This window comes from Meles meles, chromosome 5 (genome assembly GCF_922984935.1).
Source record: "Meles meles chromosome 5, mMelMel3.1 paternal haplotype, whole genome shotgun sequence".
Lineage (NCBI taxonomy): Eukaryota > Metazoa > Chordata > Mammalia > Carnivora > Mustelidae > Meles > Meles meles.
The window spans coordinates 27,157,670-27,178,142 of record NC_060070.1 but is presented as its reverse complement, the minus strand read 5'-3'; the positions used below and the strand labels follow the sequence as shown (position 1 = coordinate 27,178,142).

The 20,473-nt window shown below is 41.5% G+C and overlaps 1 protein-coding gene across 1 annotated transcript in view; it reads right to left on the bottom strand.

Annotated features, from left to right (window-relative positions):
- Positions 1–19,912, bottom strand: part of BVES (blood vessel epicardial substance) — a 37,143-nt gene extending 17,231 nt beyond the window's left edge. Inside the window, exons 1-6 of the mRNA XM_046006797.1 lie at positions 19,616–19,912; positions 15,787–16,023; positions 11,879–12,003; positions 8,865–9,052; positions 8,024–8,132; positions 91–258 (exon numbers count right to left, since the gene is read on the bottom strand). Coding sequence (XP_045862753.1) covers positions 91–258; positions 8,024–8,132; positions 8,865–9,052; positions 11,879–12,003; positions 15,787–16,012 — 816 coding nt within the window. The 5' untranslated portion in view covers positions 16,013–16,023; positions 19,616–19,912. The remainder of the gene's footprint in view (positions 1–90; positions 259–8,023; positions 8,133–8,864; positions 9,053–11,878; positions 12,004–15,786; positions 16,024–19,615) is intronic.
- Positions 19,913–20,473: the final 561 nt, after the last annotated feature.

The following is a 20,473-nucleotide window of genomic DNA, read 5'->3' as shown; positions in this document are numbered from 1 at the left end:
GAAAAATATGTATTGCATAAAGTGAGGTACTCTTCACTATACATCATTGTTTAACAAAACAGACACACTCATAAAAAAAAACCCACTTACTTTATCATTTAAGGTGGGATCGTTCAATGAGTAGAGCTTATTTGTAATGTCTTTTCCTATAAGATACCTAAATATTTCGTATAGAAATGGTTCTGATTCCAGAAAGTAAGTTAATCTTTCTCTTGACCAGCATAAAAATCTGCAGTTATCATCTGCAATGATGGTGACCTGTCCAAGAAACAGACATAGAAAGAAAAAAGTATATCTATGTTTATGAATGATGAGTACAATAATTTTGGAGAAAGGAAGAGTAGAATAATTCAGTGGATATTATTACAGCAATGATTTTTCATATTAGTTAAGTTAAAGCAAGATCTAGACACACAAACTTCTATAGCTATTATAAAATCATATTTAAAATCAGATTATAATCAAGAAATCTACAAACCAAAAGCAAATTCTCTAAGTTTTGTTGTTGTTCTGTTTTGTGAGGTCTAGTGCTATAGTCTGTACTAGACCAATGTTCCAGTTAGACATAGAATTTATGGTTAAATATTTCCTTACATCCTGATGATTACAACAGAGGTTTAAGAATATGACTTCAGGCACTGAGGTAAGACTCCCGAGGCGAGTTACAGATGAAAGACCTTCTGCCTTGCCAACCTTGGAAACACATCCTGGAGAAGCAGAAAACTGACTCCTGTGAACTGGTTTTAGAATCTGGGCTGTTAACTGAGGAATATGGCTAGTGAGGGTCCTCCTCTGAGTCATTTTGTCACAGGTATTTCTTGAGTGTGACCTTTCTGGACTAGCCCCAGGGTACTGGGGACTCACACAGAGATCCCTGGTTAGCTCTGGATTGGCAGACCACATATTTTCCTTGAACACTGCTCCACAGCAAAGTGGAAAATTCTGTAATTATATCACACAGAGCTCGAGATTTTTCAAATAATTCCTTTCTCCAGAGTAAGGGGTTATGCCCTCACAGCTCCGTGTCAGGAAGTCCTTCCTCGCACGCAGGTCCCCTGTCATCAAGGAGTACTTCTCTGCTGAACTCCATGTGGCGCTGAAATCACAGAACCCACACTCATCTGGGGACACATCTGTCTCCACCGGGCACTCTGAGGGCAGGGACTGTGCATCTTCATGTCTGAATGCCCAGCTCCCAATACAGAGTGGTGCTCAGTGTACATTTGTTAGATGAAGGAAGTAACAAATGAACACAAGTACTGTTGAAGGCAAAGTCCATGTTTATACCCTCAGAGTTAAACCCAATGCCAGTCCAGGCAAATTCATAAAGGGTTTTTTAATTAATATGAAATCGTTATCGGAGCCTCAGAACACGTTTCCAAAGGCACCATTTCCCTTTGGTTTATCACAAAATTAAACATATTTTTGAGGATGAGGGGGTATTTATGTCTACTAAAAGAGAAAATGGAAAACCCAGCTTTGCAACTAATATCAATAGCAGAAAATTAACCTTTAGCAAATTACAGGGTTTGGGTACTTTAAAAAGTGGGTCAATATTCCTGGGGGAAAAAAGTTTGCACTTATTTATTATATTAAGGGCAGGAATCTCCAAAACCAGACACATTTGGATTCAAAAAACGCATCATCAGCTCTCTGACTCCATAAAAAACTAAATTCTACTCATTCTTTCAACACACGCCATGCACTTCTGCTAGACGCTGTTAAAGGCACTGACATTACAATGTGAACAAGGAGACAAGAGCCTTGCCCTGGGAAGCTTACACTCTAGAGAAGGAAAGTGATAATATGGCACCCTCGGTGGGGTCTTAATTGACAATTATGTCAAAACACAATAAGTGTTTCAACAAATATAGAACGGGGCAAGGGTAGAGACTCTCCAGGGAATGACAGTTACACATACTGCCACTCAGTTTATACATTTATTGCACTTTTAAACATTTAGGTTTTTTTTACACCTGTAAGTAAGTGCCTCAAAATTGCCTTTCAGATAAGGCAAGTAATAGGCTTCCTCATTTTTCAGATGCCAAATGACAAGAACCAAAAAACGTATTCATGAACACATGCTGACTAGTGGTGGAGTTGAGTACTTCTGACTTCCCGCCCAGACATCTTTTCCCACTAGGCCGAACCCTACCTAATGTGTCCAATATTCAGCAACAGGATCACACTGAAAGTAATTTGACTAAGTGGCCACCAGGTCGGCTCAGAGTCCATCAAGAGTTCCTCATACAAAGAACAGCTGAACACAATGTCATGAAGCCTACATTCTAGTGGAGGAAGCTGGTAGTAAGTAAAGACATCTGACCCCCTCGCCCCCGTAAAAATTTTTCTTAAGAAGAGAAGTATAAGGTCAAGCCAGTACTGAGGAGTTCCCAGAAACACGAAGAGATGGGTAAATAAACACGAGGCCACTGAATAATATTCCACAGGAGTAATTCAAGAAAGGTGAGCGCTGGGACTCACTACAGCACAGCCCTGTAACCAAGCACTGAAGAAAAGGTTAGGAGTTGGAGGCGCCTCCATTTGGCAAAGGGGTCATCCGTGGACAAGTAAGGTGCAATGGGGTTAGAAGTTAGAGGAGCTGAAGTCATCCAGGAGAAGAAAAAGGAATCATACCTAGGTGACGTATAATGCATTTGACTTCTTTTCAACCATTCCAACAACCTCGAGTTTCCTCAGAGGCAAAGATACTTCTGATACTATCACTTGCTTAGCAAATACATATCTTATTGATGGTTGAAAACTACTTTAAACTTGTGCAAATTATTATTAAATTAAATTTAGATTTAACAACAGGATTCCAATAATAAGCTATACCTACAGTTTGTGTGAGTATCTTGCAAGTCCCTAAGTGCGGGCATTTAATTGGAAGTACGTGGTTATTAGCATATTGACAGAGGTCATTTTACACGATGGCTAATGCTTCATTTCTGCCAAGCAGACATTTGTGTTTAATGACTTCCTGTCACAACAGCCAAGCAAAACAAAGACTGTTTCATGCTCTTGGATTGGAAGAATAAACATTGTTAAAATGTCTATACTGCCTAGAGCAATCTATACTTTTAATGCCATTCCGATCAAAATTCCACCAGTATTTTTCAAAGAGCTGGAGCAAATAATCCTAAAATTTGTATGGAATCAGAAGAGACCCCGAATTGCTAAGGAAATGTTGAAAACAAAAAACAAAACTGGCGGCATCATGTTACCCGATTTCAAGCTTTACTACAAAGCTGTGATCACCAAGACAGCGTGGTACTGGCATAAAAACAGACACATAGACCAGTGGAATAGAGTGGAGAGCCCAGATATGGATCCTCAACTCTATGGTGAAATAATCTTCGACAAAACAGGAAAAAATATTCAATGGAAAAAAGACAGTCTCTTCAATAAATGGTGCTGGGAAAACTGGACAGCGATATGTAGAAGAATGAAACTCGACCATTCTCTTACACCGTACACAAAGATAAACTCGAAACGGATAAAAGACCTCAATGTGAGACAGGAATCTATCAGAATCCTAGAGGAGAACATAGGCAGTAACCTCTTCGATATCAGCCACAGCAACTTCTTTCAAGATATGTCTCCAAAGGCCAAGGAAACAAAAGCAAAAATGAACTTTTGGGACTTCATCAAGATCAAAAGTTTCTGCACAGCAAAGGAAACAGTCAACAAAACAAAAAGGCAACCCACGGAATGGGAGAAGATATTTGCAAATGACAGTACAGACAAAAGGTTGATATCCAGGATCTATAAAGAACTTCTCAAACTCAACACACACAAAACAGATAATCATATCGAAAAATGGGCAGAAGATATGAACAGACACTTCTCCAGCGAAGACATACAAATGGCTATCAGACACATGAAAAAATGTTCATCATCACTAGCCATCAGGGAGATTCAAATTAAAACCACATTGAGATACCACCTGACACCAGTTAGAATGGCCAAAATTAGCAAGACAGGAAACAACGTGTGTTGGAGAGGATGTGGAGAAAGGGGAACCCTCTTACACTGTTGGTGGGAATGCAAGTTAGTGCAGCCACTTTGGAGAACAGTGTGGAGACTCCTGAAGAAATTAAGAATAGAGCTTCCCTATGACCCTGCAATTGCACTGCTGGGTATTTACCCCAAAGATACAGATGTAGTGAAAAGAAGGGCCATCTGTACCCCAATGTTTATTGTAGCAATGGCTACGGTCGCCAAACTGTGGAAAGAACCAAGATGCCCATCAACGGACGAATGGATAAGGAAGATGTGGTCCATATACACGATGGAGTATTATGCCTCCATCAGAAAGGATGAATACCCAACTTTTGTAGCAACATGGACGGGACTGGAGGAGATTATGCTGAGCGAAGTAAGTCAAGCAGAGAGAGTCAAGTATCATATGGTTTCACTTATTTGTGGAGCATAACAAATAACACGGAGGACATGGGGAGATGGAGAGGAGAGGGAGTTGAGGGAAACTGGAAGGGGAGATGAACCATGAGAGACTATGGACTCTGAAAAACAACCAGAGGGTTTTGAAGGGGCGGGGGGGGGGGTGGGAGGTTGAGGAACCAGGTGGTGGGTAATAGCGAGGGCACATACTGCATGGAGCACTGGGTGTTATGCTGTAAATAAACAAATAAAAAAATTTAAAAAAAACATATTTTAATGAGGAATTTCTATAAAGCAATATAAGAATTTTTAAAGCTTCCGTAGAATAAAGTCGCTCGTCAAGTCATTAGGGTACCTCAGCAGTGCCGTGCTGCAGTTCTGGGGAAGGATTTTATTGAGGACACAAAAGTAAGCAATGGGAGATACAAAAGGATTTCTTTCAGGGAGAGGAGGGGAAGAAGTGTTTGCGTCAGGTTTGCCTTGATTATGTCAAGGCATTAGGCCTGTCCCTCCCTTTAGATTCTACACCCTCACAGAACGGGAAGACATTACACAGGAACAAGGGTGTCTCAGGGAATTGCCACATGTGTCAGGATTGGAAACAGCTGTTCAAGAGTATGACTGCTTCCCAGTCCTCAGGGGAGAATTTGTTATTTTTCTTCATATATTTTATAACATTTTGCACATCAGGAACATGAAAAGGTCCTAGGGCTCGTCTGTTCAACCAATGCTTAGAGTTCTCTAGAATACAGCAGGGTCAAAGCTGGTAGATCAATGTGCTTCACAGCTTAGCCAAAAGATTTGCTTAACACTAAGATAAGGCCCGGTTTAAATACAGGTGAAAATTCGGATGCCTGGGTGGCTCAGTGGGTTAAGCCTCTGCTTTCGGTCAGGTCATGGTCTCAGGGTCCTGGGATCGAGCCCCACATCGGGCTCTTTGCTCAGGAGGGAGCCTGCTTCCCTTCCTCTCTCTCTCTCTCTGCCTGCCTCTCTGCCTACTTGTGATCTCTCTCTCGGTCAAATAAATAAATAAAATCTTATAAATACAAGCGAAAATTTAGTGTTCATTGATTTCGTGAGGGCTGGGATCTCCAAGACGTTCTTCTTCTTCCCTTAAAACCAATAAAGCTTTGGTTTTCAGGCTTCTTAGCACAGGACATGCAACCGACCAGGGGAGAACAACAGTGGGAGACAGAATATAAAAGATAGATGTGAAACGGGCAAAGCTCACGTGACATAAAACAGCCACACAAAGAAGAAACCAAACACAAAAGACTACTTCCGTCTTTTGTAATAAAGATACCCAAGATTCCCTCAAGAGTTCTAAGCAGCAACTTTGGTGGGTGAGGACCAAAACGGCACCTGTGAGTTCCAGCTCTGAATCTGTTTCTCAGCTCTGTCCCTGTGCCTCTCATAACGGTCATGCGCGGACCCAGACAACGTCTGCTGTGCAAGCTTGAGAGGCGGTCACTGAGCCCACCTGCCTTTCTTTTCTCTTTCCACCCTATTCCTTAATTCATTAGCACCCCTACCAAAGAGGAATTTTAAGAAATAAAAATTCAAAGGAAGGAGCTCCTTGTCAGAACACTTTGAATTGTTCAGAACTACAGAAAAGCGAAGTAGCAGGTACAAGCATGTAGATGGAGGAGTCTGGGCACTGACACCGTCAAATGTCCCCTGCTACGGGCACAGGTCGTGACGTCAGAGCAGGCTCCGGGTTTCACTGGGGAGCTTGCTTCAGAAAGAGGCACTGCGTACTTCTACCCAGATGTGCAACAGCTATTTTTACTCCTGAGTATCTGCCAATGGGAACATTGTGTAAACAATCAAAACACAAGCTCTCCCAAGGGTTTGCTTGGAGGGAGCCTGTTCCGACTGTGCAGGACACAGGTTCCGCGATGCTAAAGCAGTGTTTATCCACTGGCCAATCAGAAGATGCCACACCATACTGTGTGCAGATGAAAGATGGCTGGTGTTGGAAAGGCTGAATAAATATCCTTTCCTGGCTACAGTACCCTGATCTTGGTCATGATTTTGGGATCTCCACAGCAATCATCAGGAACAGTTCTCAACTACCAAATCCCAATCCCTAGTCCCCAAGAAGAAACCAGCTCGTGGTAGGAATTCCTTTTTGTTAACTTAATTAAACTATAATTTGACGTCCAGTGGAGAAGATCGCATGTGTTCATATCCCTGACTTCTCAGGTAGGGTCCGTGTTCACTCCCCTCTCCAAATTCCAGTCTCTTCGGGGTTATACAGAGACTGAGTTATTGTGTAATGTCCCTTGCTAGTCTACACAGAGAAATGGATGCAAAAGATAAATGGGCTTTGGAAGAAGAAATTGTAAGGAGGGCAGGCGAAAGAAGGAGAGAGGAAGAGGGGCCTTGTACTAGTTTGTAGATGGTGGTGATGAAAGACACAGTACGAACATAGGTCTCAGTGCATGGATGACCCTCTCAAACACAAGGTGAGAGTGTAAATTCGAGAAGCCATGATATAGCATGAACTTTCCACTTCTGTATATCAAGCTCAGCCAGCTTGGGAACAGTGCTATACCCCATCAATGAACTTACAGGAGACCTTGTAGTAAATTCATGTAACTTTCGTAGGTTGTGCAATTATTCAGACCTGTTACTCAGGTGGCATAGGAGTGGGGCAGGGCCTCAACCATTGTATATAAACTCGATTAAACTCAACCGTATGTCTGTCGGTTTTCCCTTTTATCTCCATGTGGCCTCCCAAAGTGTATGACGCCCAAACTGAGACTCAGAAATAAGATGTGTCATCAAGAAACACTGACATTTCCTCCCTGCGGTGATAACATCCCTTCTATTCCGGTTCCTACTTATACACATTTACACTCCTGCTCAGGATCTTCTCAGGATATTTCCTTATTGCTGTTTACCTGGAGGCTGAGACCAAAGGGAACCCTCCCCCATTTTCTTGGTTACTCTCCTATCAGTTAAGTGGGGGACAAAATAGGAGGGCTGGACACTTAGAGAAAGAATCAAAACAAAATGCCGCATAATGGAGTGATTTTTAACCACGAAGAACTTCATATTTTGTCCTTAAAGTAGTCATTAAATATAAAAGAGTGAAGTGATTTTTTCATAAGGATTAATAAAAGACGATCTCTAGGTCAAAGCCAGCTTCTGTGTTTTTCCCAATAAAAGTAACCAGTCACATGTTTGGAACCAATCATATGTTTGAAAATGGAACAAATCACATGTTTGAAAAGTAACCAATCACATGTTTTAGGAACAACTGAATATCCACAACTGGCATTTTCCTTTCTTCTCATAATCAAAGCACTAGATGTTTTCTACAAAAAATTATAAAAATTCCAATAGACCAAAAGGAAGAAAATAAAAAAGCAGCCAAACTCACAACCCAGAAATAACAGTGTTAACACTACAGTCAAAGTAGTTTACATCTTTCTAGACCTCTTTTTATGCACGTAGTGGTACTATTTTTTTAAGTTTTATGAAAATGGGGTCATGCTTTATGTACCATATGGTAATCTCTTTTTTCAATAAATCACTTTTCTATCAGTATCCTTCGGATTTCCATTGAGACAAGACCTAGTTCCAATCTTCTGAAAATCATGACAAAACATACCTGGAATTTTTCACCTTTGTGCATCTGAGTTGATCTAAATTCAGGAGAATCTATAAAGGCACAGGGGTAAATGTTATGCAGAAAATGTCCTCGATAGGAAACCTTCATTCTGATAACAGAAATTAATGTTAATAAATGCATAATATTTCACAAATAACATTCTGGTCTTTAATCTTATGTGTTGACATTTTGTACTGAAGTTTTAAAGACTCCATAGAGGACAAACATAATTCTAAGCATAAATATTTACTTCAATATAAATTTCACCAACAAGGAAAAAAAAAAAAAGACAGATTCCACTACTGAGCAGACATGTGCCTTCCCATGGTTGTCATTGCCCATACAGCTAGAGTAACCATAAATTTATTACTCAAAATCAGATACTTTTGAGAAGGAAAGGGTTGATATTAATAATTATGCCAAAACAGTATATACTGACTCTCTCCCTAGAAGGCTGATATTCCTAGAAGTTATATCTTTGTGATATTCAAAAAATAAATCACTTGGGAAACAAACACAAGTTTGGAAGTTTAATGCCTAACTTAAACCTACTTCAATGTTGACTCATTAACTTAAAGGGGGAAAAAAAAAACAGTTGCTAAAGATTCAAAATGTTCACAGGTGGAAATCCTAACATCCAAAGATTCCACGCGGTCAATTCTACGTAACTCTAACCTGTTGCTCTGTACTATTCTAAAATGCAGTCGTGAAATGGGATTTCACCACCAACAAACTCTGTGACCTGACGATTTGCATCGTTCCCTTCTAATCATTCCCTCCCCGGGGGGACATGAGAAGATTTCAGGAGAACTGGGAATTTCAATTTCCAGAGAGCACTTACTTCCCCTTCAGAAGGATACTCAGACGGTCATCAACTGATGTTTTATCCTCTGCAGCATACGTCTGGCCCTTTTTCAAGGTTTGGATCATACAAAACTGGCCGGTTAATCTTCTGAACAGATCTGGAGGCACACGGAGTGGTTCAAACAGTCGGCGGTAGATGCCACTGAGCTCCTTCTCAATCTTTACCTGAAATGCAGCAATGACCAGATGCTGCCATAACACAGCCACAGCGGAGCATTGGCTTCTGCCATCTCGATACGGGTTTGAGAAGAAACAGATCTGCAACACGCACCATGGCCCTTCTGCATTTCGCTCAATGGACTTGTACACAGACAGGAAGCGGTGGCATAAGCTTAGATGCTCAAAGGGCACTTTTGCAGTTAAACAACTCCAAGAGCATATGGAGAAGATTTGCACTATTGATCACGTCTCTTCCCATGCACTGTAGAGCAGCTGTGGAGGTTATGAATGTTAACCACAACACAGACCTTTCTAATCTTAGCATTTCCTTAAAATAACACGGAACCATTTTGTCTTTATAACAATTTTGTTTCACAGAAAGAAATTTCATGAACTTTTCAATGTTATCGCAAAACATTAACACATAAAATAGGGATCAACTTGGGAAAGATCTATGAAAATACATGCATTAAGCATTTTGCCTATTTTAAGTATTGTTTAATGCATCATAGTAGGAAAACGAACATCCACAGCTGGGATTGTTGCTTCTGATTTATTTTTATTCTGAAGCCAAGCAAAGAGAGTAAAAGGTTTTGGTGCAGCAATTTCTTCTTAAAGTAAAATACTCCGTAGAATGAGAGCCCACCGAATTAAGTCTGGCTGTTGGAGGAAGGGAAAAGCAAAATGGCTGAATCACCTCTGCTGTTAGCTAAGACCCAGATCACACGCCATACTGGGGCCCAGCATTAGTCTGGGAAAACTGGAGAGCACGTGAATGAACTTTGGGGCTCAAAAGGTCATCTGTCCCAATGAAATCTACGACAGCCACACTATAAAGTTTATAGATCCAGATAATGAGAACCACTCAGATGCCACTACACCTTTGAGACGCTCTTGCCGTGTTTCATTTTAACAAAGAACCAGGATTTATATTTTTCAAGAAAGTAGGCTTATAATACGAGAAGAAACAAAAACACAGATACTGTGTGAGTGTTTTACCTGATGCTACTGATCACCACATCAGCAACTTCTAAAGCTATGTTCAGAGCTTGGGGTTCCAGCAAGTTCTGATAGTCAGAAATTATAATCCTCATTATCACTACCATCTACCTCCTCTACCTCAGAGTTCTAGTAATGAGGGTTTAAAATAGTTTATTCACAAATATGTCCCACTTTCAAGATACACACTAGCCTATGTGGTCTTGTAATAAACATAGGAACTGAGAAATCTATTGACTCAAATTCATAATCTGCTCCTTCTGCAAGTCTTAGCTCAAGTCCTCCCAATTCCTTCGTGAAGCCTTCTTAATTCTTCTTGTGCAAGCTATCACTCATCAAATGTTTACCTGAGCACTTGTTATGTGACAATCATGGCGGACAAGAATTCGGAAAACAACAGTAAGATGGTAGATGATACTGTTACTTCCAAGTAATTGCTTCTCCCATCCCTGGTGAAAGGATTATCCATTCCCTGACCCCAGCCCATTCCCACACTATCACTCTTGCCCATTTTGTTTGCTTTAGCCAATGGAGTGTGAGTAAAAGTGATGTATGTTCCTTCTGCAGAAGTTTTAAGAGACCCCAGGTCTTTCGCTCTTGTTCTCTTGAACTTTTTTCTCTGCCATGAGAACACATGTTTCAACAAAAGCTGCTGCTTCAGCAGAGACCCTGGAATGAAGACACAGCCCAGAATCACAGCTGACACACAATTGCTAGAGTCCACGTATAAGGTGGGTGAGAGAAAGGACCTGTCACTGAGATTTTCAAGTTGTTGATGACACAGGGTAATCTAGAGAGAACTCATACAGTAAGCAAAATGGACTGGGTTGCAATGTTTAAGGAGGTTACACTCTAGCAGAATGCCTATTACTTGTATCATCTATATCATTCAAGCGATCATTTCCTGTGAAACGTCTTGTTTTCTAATAGTTTTCTGTGCACATGTCTGGCACTGAACATGAGGACAAGAGCTGTATCTTTCACCTTACTGAATAATTGTGTGTACTTTGAACCATTAGTAAACAATGTAGGGAGTGATTTCTAGAAGCCACACTGCTTTCTTATCCTATTTACATCTTTTGGTTTTTGGAATGACCAAGGAAACACAACAAGATGTTGAGAAAAAAAGTTAAATATTAATGTTTTGGCAATATCCTCCCCAAATGATGATTTTCTTAAATGAATATTTTGGGCACAATGTAATGAAAAAAAAATAATAAAGTCATTACATTTACAAAATAGCAGGAACTATTTGTAAATCATTAGTATGTTCAAGGAAGTTGCCCATGAGTAATTAATTTTACAGCTGGGCAAAGATATTTCCAAGTGACATTTAAAAATCAATAGACAAAAAAAATAATGAGTTATATGATGAAAAATGTTCTCTCATGTGTAAACTGCCTTAATGATGTAAAAAATATTAAAACACTCTTTTGTAGGGGTGTCTAGGTAGCAGAGTTGGTTGAGTATCCGACCCTTGGATTTGGCTCAGGTCGTGACCTTGAAGGTCACGTGGGATGAAGCCCTGTGTGGGCCCTATGCTGAGCATGGAGTCTGTCTGAGACTCTCTCTCTCTCCCTCTGCCCCTCCCGCCTGCTCTCTCTCTCTAAAATAAATACATGTATCTTTAAAAAAGACTCATTTGTAGAACAAAGTTCATGATATTCAATTATTTCCCTTTCAGACATATACGAACACAACTGGAGAAATGATATTAAAGGGACTAAAGATGTTAGATGTTCATTTTCAAGTCTGAACAAAGCACTTTAAAAGCTTTTTGGCTTTAAAAATCTCTTCCTTTAAAATCTCCTCCACATTAATTTTAGTAATTACCGGTCTTTTCTTGTACAAAAGATATGACAGATGCAAAATGTTGACACCCAGGAATACGGAGTTCCAGATCATGATATCCAAGGCACATCGGTAGAGAGTGGCCCAGACAATATAAAGGGTACATCCTGTTGAGTAACAAAGTCAACGTGTTAGATGTCTGCGATAGTATCAGGATGTAGCTTAATACATTTGATATCCTCTGCATATTAAAAAAACCAAACACATTTTAGAAATACTTAAGCCAGGGGCACCTGGGTGGCTCAGTCAGTTAAGTATGATTTTGGCTCAGGTCATGATCTCACGGTCCTGAGATCAAGCCACCTCCCATCCTCCCACCACTGCACTTCCCCCAACCTCCCCTCCACAGTGGGCCAGACTTGCTTGGAAGCCCATCTTTCTCTCTCTCCCTCTGCCCTTCATCCTGCTTGTTCATACACACATGTCTGCATTCTCTTTCTTGCTCTCTTAAAAAAAAAAATACCTAAGCCAAGCATCACATTAAGTTCCATTTTTTGTCTTATTACCACAAAAGAAAAGCGTGTTTTGTGCAAAAAATTTACGTAGAAAATATTTTTTTTAAATATTTTTATTTATTTATTTGACAAATAGAGATCACAAGTAGGCAGAGAGATAGGTAGAGAGAGAGGAGGAAGCAGGCTCCCTGCTGAGCAGAGAGCCCGATGCGGGGCTCGATCCCAGGACCCTGGGATCATGACCCAAGCAGAAGGCAGAGGCTTTAACCCACTGAGCCACCCAGGTGCCCTGAAAATATTTTTTGTAGGAGAAAAAAAACCCCACAGTTCTGCTACTGTTGATACATAATACTTCCTTACAGTCTTGATACATTTTTACCTGATGGCAAACTTATGGTATACAAAATTTCAAAACCCACTCTCTTACTTATTTTACTTATTATGGTAATCTCCCTATTTTGTTAAAGTTCTTCATAGACATAGTTTTTAATGACTGTAACTGATTAAACCCTAATTTATCTAACAATTTCCCAACTGGTAAACAGATGAGATTTTTTGCACATAATTTTTGATACATCACCAAAACACATTTATATGTTAAGAATTAATGTGTTATTAAGAATTAATTAAGAATTAATTAATTAATTAAGAATTAATGTGTACTGTCATTTCCTGACAGTAAGTCAAGGAAATGAACTTTATAGGTTTTGATGAGACTGAAGAATTTTTTCCCAAAGGTATATAGGTATTTGTAATCCTACTAGTTCTATCACTATCAAGTTCTTAATATTACTATATAAATACTATTATGGTACTTAATATACTATATTATATATATATAACTATCATTATCAAGTTCTTAATATTTCAAAATTTGAAAGTTCTTAATTTGATAGTGAGGTTTTATTGTTTTGCATTTCCATGATCATTGGTGAACCTGCATAGTTTACCAAGATTTTCTACCCATTTGAATTTTTCATTTGATGATTTCCATTCACCTCTGGAAATCTTCTTGCTTTTTCTTATCAATTCTCTCACTTTAGGGAAAATGTCCCAGTTTCTTTTGATCCATTTATGGTGGGAGAGTCCATATATATCTTTAACTTAAAATAAAATGATCAATATGATACAAATATATCAACAATATATGTGCACATAAAAGCTAACCTCTCACATTAAAAACTTATACATTTGCAATTTTTATTTCATCAGAATGATCTGGGGCATCTGAGTAGACCAAAATGTAAAACTTCATAAGTTTTTAAAATAACATTTCATAGCAAATTTTGTGGAATTTTAAAAATTATTACTTAAAGAGGATAGGGAAAAATAATGCTTCGACTGACTGGGAACATGAGGATCTGAATTATAGTCCTGGTTTGGCCACATTCTCTCAGCCTTAATTTTGGATGAGTCATTTAACTTCTCCAGGTTTCTTCTTGGTCAGATTAGATGATCTCCTTGGTCCATCCTACCTCTAAAATTGTGTCTTAAAATTTATAATTAGCGGAGTGCCTTCGTGGCTCAGTTGGTGAAGTGTCTGCCTTCTGCTCAGGTCATGATCTTGGGATCCTGGGATCAGGTCCTCCTTGAGCTCCCTGCTCAACCGGGTGTCTACTTCCCCCTCTGCCATTGCCCCTCCCCTTCCCCTGCTCCTGTGCATGTGTGTGTTCTCTCTCTCTCAAATCAATAAAATCTTAAAAAAATTTATAATTTTTTTTTTTTTGCCTTTGCCTTTTCATAGGGTGTGGTTTGGTTTTGCTTCCTTTTTCATTCAACACTCTGTAATGCCTGCTACAATCCTTGCCTTACTCAGAGGTAACGCAGAAATCCATAAGCTACCATCTATCTTCCCTTCCAGCCCTTTCTTATTTTATCTATCTATCCATCTATCTATCTACTTATTTATTCATTTTGAGTATAGTTGAAACATAATGTTACATTAGTTTCAGGTGTACAGCCCACAGATTCAACTTCTCTATACATTATGCTAAGCTCACCCCAAGCACAGCTCCCATCGGCCACCACACAACGATGTTAGAGTTATCACTGACTCTATTCCCTACGCTGTGCCTTTAATTCCCATAACTTCTTCGTTCCATAACTGGAAGCCTGCCTCTCATTTCCAGGCTTGACTTCGACGATTCCTTGTAATTCTTCATGTATCCCAGGCATAATGAGCTACTCTTCATCCTCCCTCATTATGCTGAATTTCCCTCTCCTCTGTGCCTTTTACCTGGATACTGTACACACTCGCACTGGGAGAAATCCTGTTCAGCTTCCAAAAGCCAGTTCCAGTATCATCTCCTCAGCGTGACCTTGTTCCGCCTTCCTGCTGGGCCTGTCACCCTCTCCATTTCTCCCTGGCCCTGGGTGCCCACCGCCCACATAGCACCTAGCACCTCACACGTGAGTGCCCATCTGTTTCTCTCCAGCCCCCCGAAAAGTATCCTTTTCAAAGATGGACAATGCCTTCTTCAGTCCTTTTTCTTTTTTTTTAAAGACTTTATTTATTTATTCGACACAGACAGCCAGTGGGAGGGAGGGGCAGAGAGCACAAGGAGGGAGAATGGCAGGCAGGGGAGAATCTGGCTCCCCGCTGAGCAAGGAGCCCAATGCAGGGCTCCATCCCAGGACCCTGGGATCATGACCTGAGCTGAAGGCAGACGCCTAACAGACTGAGTCACCCAGGCTCTCCTTCCTTCTTCAGTCTTTGCCTGAGAACGTATAGGTGCTCAAAAATATACCTGAATACATAAATCACCAAAGAAACAATCATATAGAGAGTAATTTGTCAAGAATCACTGGCTAAAATAATTCATTCAATTGTTCTGGCATTTTGATGTGAATCAATTTGACATGCTTCATCAGGATTACTGGAGCCCTCCAAAAAGTTTTCCTTGAACTACTGTGTCTGGGAAATTGCTTTTGTCCCCAGTCTCACATTATAGGCCATAAGAAACCTACTGCAACAACAGTGGTTAAGACTGGATAGGGCTTACCATGTGCCAGGTGCTATTAGAAGTCAAATATCACATTCTTACAACAACCCGAAGAGGGGGTATTATTTTTGTCCTTCTTCGACACGTGGGAAAACTGAGGAGCAGAAAGTTTCAATCATCTGCCCCCGTTACACAGTTAGCAAGTGCTAGAACCAGGATTTGGATCACACACTCAGACATACAAATGGATTTTTTGATATCTAGAAAATCTAAACAATATAGAAAACACACACGGTCTTACCTAAAATATTTAAGGGCATGTAAAGGCCTACGTTACAAGTTACTTGATTTACATGCTGCCAATTTGCTGACAGAGACAGACATATTTTTGGGTTGCTACAGACCTGACAAGAGATGCCCTGAAGCCCCCAACAGAAAGCCCATTTGATACCAGTTCCAGAGAAGTTACAAAGGTCTCGATTAGGAATCTTACCTATAGATAACATTCCCCTAAGGAGTATCATATGAAGGTGAAGAGTGGTTGGAATAACCAACCCAATTGTGAAAAAAATATTTGCTACATGAAAAACGAGGTGATGTATCTCTCTCCAGTTTTCGCATGTGGTCTCATTGGAAGGCACAGGTATGATCCTTTCTAACTCAGGTGTAAAACCTATTGCAGTCGATTCTGTCAATGGGCTGGACTCGGTATAATTCATCTTGAAAATCCCTGTAAAAACAAAGACACAAAAGGACAATCATAAAAATGGCAGCTGTCTCTTTCTACCCTTATATGTATTGTACCAAAATGATTTCTGTGAACTAAACGTTGGTAGATAGACTTTTCTAGTGCTTAGGAATTAGACCCAGGTTCGAATCCAACCAGACACATATTAAGTGTTACTATTTTATCTGTTAAATGATGGTAGTAATACCTCATTTGATTTTCTAATGAAATGAAATGAAATAACATATAAAAATATTTAGCATAATGTACAACTATTCACTAATATATATATCTGTATACAGACATACATGGTGGGGGAGAGAGGAATGAGAAATTAATGAGTCTAAAAGACAACCACCAATGATCACAAGCCACAGCAATTACAAATGCTTCCATCATATTCCCACTATGACACTGAATCCAAACACAGAAAAAATAACAGGAAAAACTGATTATTTAAGTACGTCAAAAAAAATTAACCTTCTCATATTTACTACTTGAAGGCTTAGTATATTTAGAAGGCTCTAGTTATATACTGTCATTAGATCATTGCATCATACACATATACATTCTATATTATCATATATACACATAATAAATACATTACTAATTATTTACATATACACAGGGAGATATAAAATTACTCTTCCTTTCATTGTCCAATTTAAATCTATACTTTTGTTCCCATAAAAACTCCACTAGGTAACAATGTTACAAATTACAAAGTAGTAAACATGTGGTTTATTTATATGTAGGAGAGGTAATGAATACACATTCAACTATTTCATATTAAAATCTGTACCAACTACAGTTCAAAGAGTACACATTTTGCACATGCTTACCTAAACCTTAACACAAAGTGGCACCATTTCCTAACTAAATTACCTGTCCTCCATCTCTGGTACTTAAAAAACTCTTTCTATTATTAATTATACAAATTGGTCCCTGACAAAAACCATGGAGGTTTTCAGATGATATGAATTATTCTGGTTCAGAAAAAGAATTCCAAACAGGGATGAAAAATATCTTTAAATTTAATCTAATAATGTCTTTCCATAATAAGATCACACAATTATCCTTACTTTTCTATTCATCTCCCCCCCCCCCCCACTATATAAAACTCAAAGGCTTTGGGTGGTAGGATAATTGGTACAGATTGGGCATTTTGAAAGGATATGATTAGACAAATCCAAAAGAATTCTACATCTCTTAAGATGATAAAAACATCTATGTGTTACAAACTATGAGTGAAATGATCAAGGTGATTAAAGCTCTCTTCATATAATTCTGAAATAGTTCATAAAAATAAGATAGTTGACATAGATATTGATTTTCCGCAACAAGGAAAGAAACTACATAAATTCAGCTACTTTCCAAATTTTTAAATCAATAAAACTACAAGCCTACTGGGGTGAGAGGTATCATTATTTGAATAACTCCATTTATACAAAATTTGCTCTCAAGGACCAGATGAGAATTAATCCTATAATTTCTGCAGGGGGGAGAATGATATTCGAGGACCTCTCTCACTTATAAATTAGTGTCAGTATCAGTTTATGCATTAGCATTCCCTAAACTAACTACATTTCTATGGCATTTTAAGTTTGTCCTATTTGCTTTTCTAACTATCCTGTGTTCCCTATGAGGCACAGGCAATGTCATAGCCATCTATGTATACCCCAGGCCTACACTCTGCAGAGAATGCTAGAGTTGAAAGCCATACGGAAGGGGCACAGACACGACAAACATTTTTAGAAGTCACGTTCAGTCTCCCCAAACCTTAGAAGTAAAGACAGGAAAGTGCCCAGCATTCCCGGGACTAAGAAAGTCAGCTTCTAGACCAAAAGCCCAGGGGGAGCCACGTAAGTCAAGGAAAGTGACTTCCACTCCTTGCGTCTGCTTCTTCCTGGGAATAGAGGTGGTGGGACTAGATGGTCTTTGAAACCCCTTCAAGTTTTAATAGCTTGAGGCTCTAATACATATTTATATACTAAGTTCATATACATTCCACCCAATGGAATGTATTGCCAACTAATCCACTCTAGCTCAATATCAGGCTTTTAAAAGTTCTTCAAGTGGCACTAAAGGTACCAACATCTGCTCTGAGAGAAATGAGGGGAAAACCACAATCTACTGACACAAGAACCAGGGGAATAGCAATAGGAATTTTTAAGAGGTGGGATCATCCTACAACATATTTTGATGAACCACACCTTATTAAGGGTATAAGTATTTAAATACATATCTATTTTATTTTCTATATGCATTATAGCTTGTAGAATAGCTAACACTGTGTAATACATTTATTACATAATTTATTATTTATTTGTATATCTATTATTTATCTATGTGTATTTATCTCCATGCCAATTTTGAAATGCCAGTTACCTATTGCCAGTAATCCTGACTGGATCTTACCAGTTTCAGCTCCCTTTGATCACTTTCCATGGATTTAAGTCGTTTACACTGAACTATCCTTACAGAGACAGTGAGTTTAAGGAGGAAGGCTAGACTAAAAAACTGGTTAACGCTCAGGTTAATTTTGACTGAATCAAGAGAAATTTTCGTTCTATTAGTTCTTCAGAGTCTAATTTCTTTAATTACCTGGTCTCGTAAAGTCCTGTTTATCTATTTGTTTCCAAATAGGTGTCTGAAGGATTAAATAGCTACGCGGTGAAACTAACATTAACCCTTTACCAAACTACAAAAATGAAAAGGCAGCAATGATCAAAAGTCGTGCTGGCAGACTTGATTCCTTCTGTAAATCGGCCCCAAGCTTCGCTCCTCCGCGGAATGGCAAAGGGCGTGACGTTGCCAAGAGTCTTTTCGCACTTATTCTTGTTTCAAAGCAAGCAGTTTCTGGGACGTGTCTGGCCAACAACACGTTTCCCAAAGCCTCAGAAACCAGGGCGCGGGCGGGCGGCGAGGTTCACCGGGTCCCCAGCCATCCGTTCTCCCCAGGGAACCCGTTCACCTCGCTCCTTAAAAGAGGATCAGTGTCTACTATTGTTCCCCTTGACCGGAAGGCTCGGGCCATGAGGGGTCTGCGATGAGCCCCGGGCAGTTCCTGGCAATCCCAGCGCCGGCCCTGGGCAGGCCACACAGTGCGCCGGGCTGCGCGCAGCCTCCGCAGGAGCCCGGGGCGGCCCTACAGCGGGCCAGGTGGAGCCTTAGCGGTTTAGGGGCCAGGAGCCCCGGGCGTCCAGCCAGACGAGGAGATGACGAGCCCACCAAGGGCTTGCCCCAGGCAGTGCGCGGGAACGGGGGCTGGAGCGCCCGGGGACGCTGGCACTCCCAGACCGGTGCTGCAGCTGCCGACGCCTGAGGGTCTGTGGCCGTGGACCCCAGATGCGGGAGGAAGGCGGCTTCCAAGAACAAGGAACCCCGCGAGGGCGAGGGCTCGGCCAAGGAGGAGAGGGCAGGACTTCGGCGGCCCGGGCGCGAAGAACCCGCAGCCACCGCGGGGCTGACAAAGTTGCTCCCAGCGGAGGGGCGATCCAACTTTCGCTTCCCGATTTAGCCCCGGGAGCCCGAGGCTGCAAATAGCCGGGCGCGCGGGGGGGAACCGCCGGCAGCTACGCCTCCCGCTCCTTACCTGGCTCGTCCCTGGCACCAAACCCGGGAGGCGCTGGCCAAAGTTTGGGGCGACAGTGGCAGGGCGCGGGGACAGCGACGCGGCGGCTCGACGGGCGCCCCAGGCGAAAGGCTCAGCGGATCGAGGGTCCGGAGCCTCCTTGGCCCGTGCCGGGTCCCCGCGGCGGCAGCGGCTTTGACTAAAATAGGCATCGCGACGGTGGCTGCCCGGGCTGGGGCCGCACCGCGCAGGCGCCCGCCGCCCCGGCGCCCCCCGGCGGGCGGAGCCCGGGGCCTCGGCGAGTCTCCCGGCCCGGCTGCTCCGGCGCGACCGCCGCGTCTGCACCGCGGTGATCAGTTTGAAACACCCGCTTTTTTCTTTCCCCGTCTCCTCTCTACTTTCTCGATTCTGTCCTTGTTTGGGCATCGGTGGGGGGCGGCAACATCCTAGGACCCGCGGCGTTGGTGGCTCATCTCCGTGGGGTTAACTCCAGAGGTAGGACCCCGGCAGGGAGATAAAGCAGGATAAAAATGAGAACTAGAATTTCATTCCCCTCAAAGTCGAAGGACCCACTCGCGTAACTCCTTTTTGGGACACCAAAAAGCACCCGCAGGAAGGGCCGGGGGAGCGCGCAGCTCCGCTTCGGAGCCTGTGCGGCGGAGGCTGGCTGGCTCACTCCGACGCTGGACACCACCCGCGGGAACCGGCTAGGGGTCGGGGTAAGCCCGCCCTGCGGCGGCGGGGCGGCGGGGGCGGACTTTTGACCCAAGCCCAGTTCCTTTTCAAAGAAGGAGGGCACTTATCCGAAATTTGCGTTCGCGTGGCGGTTCAGGGCCCTCCAGTTTAAGCGAAGCTCCACCCGAAATTGCCAAGTGAATT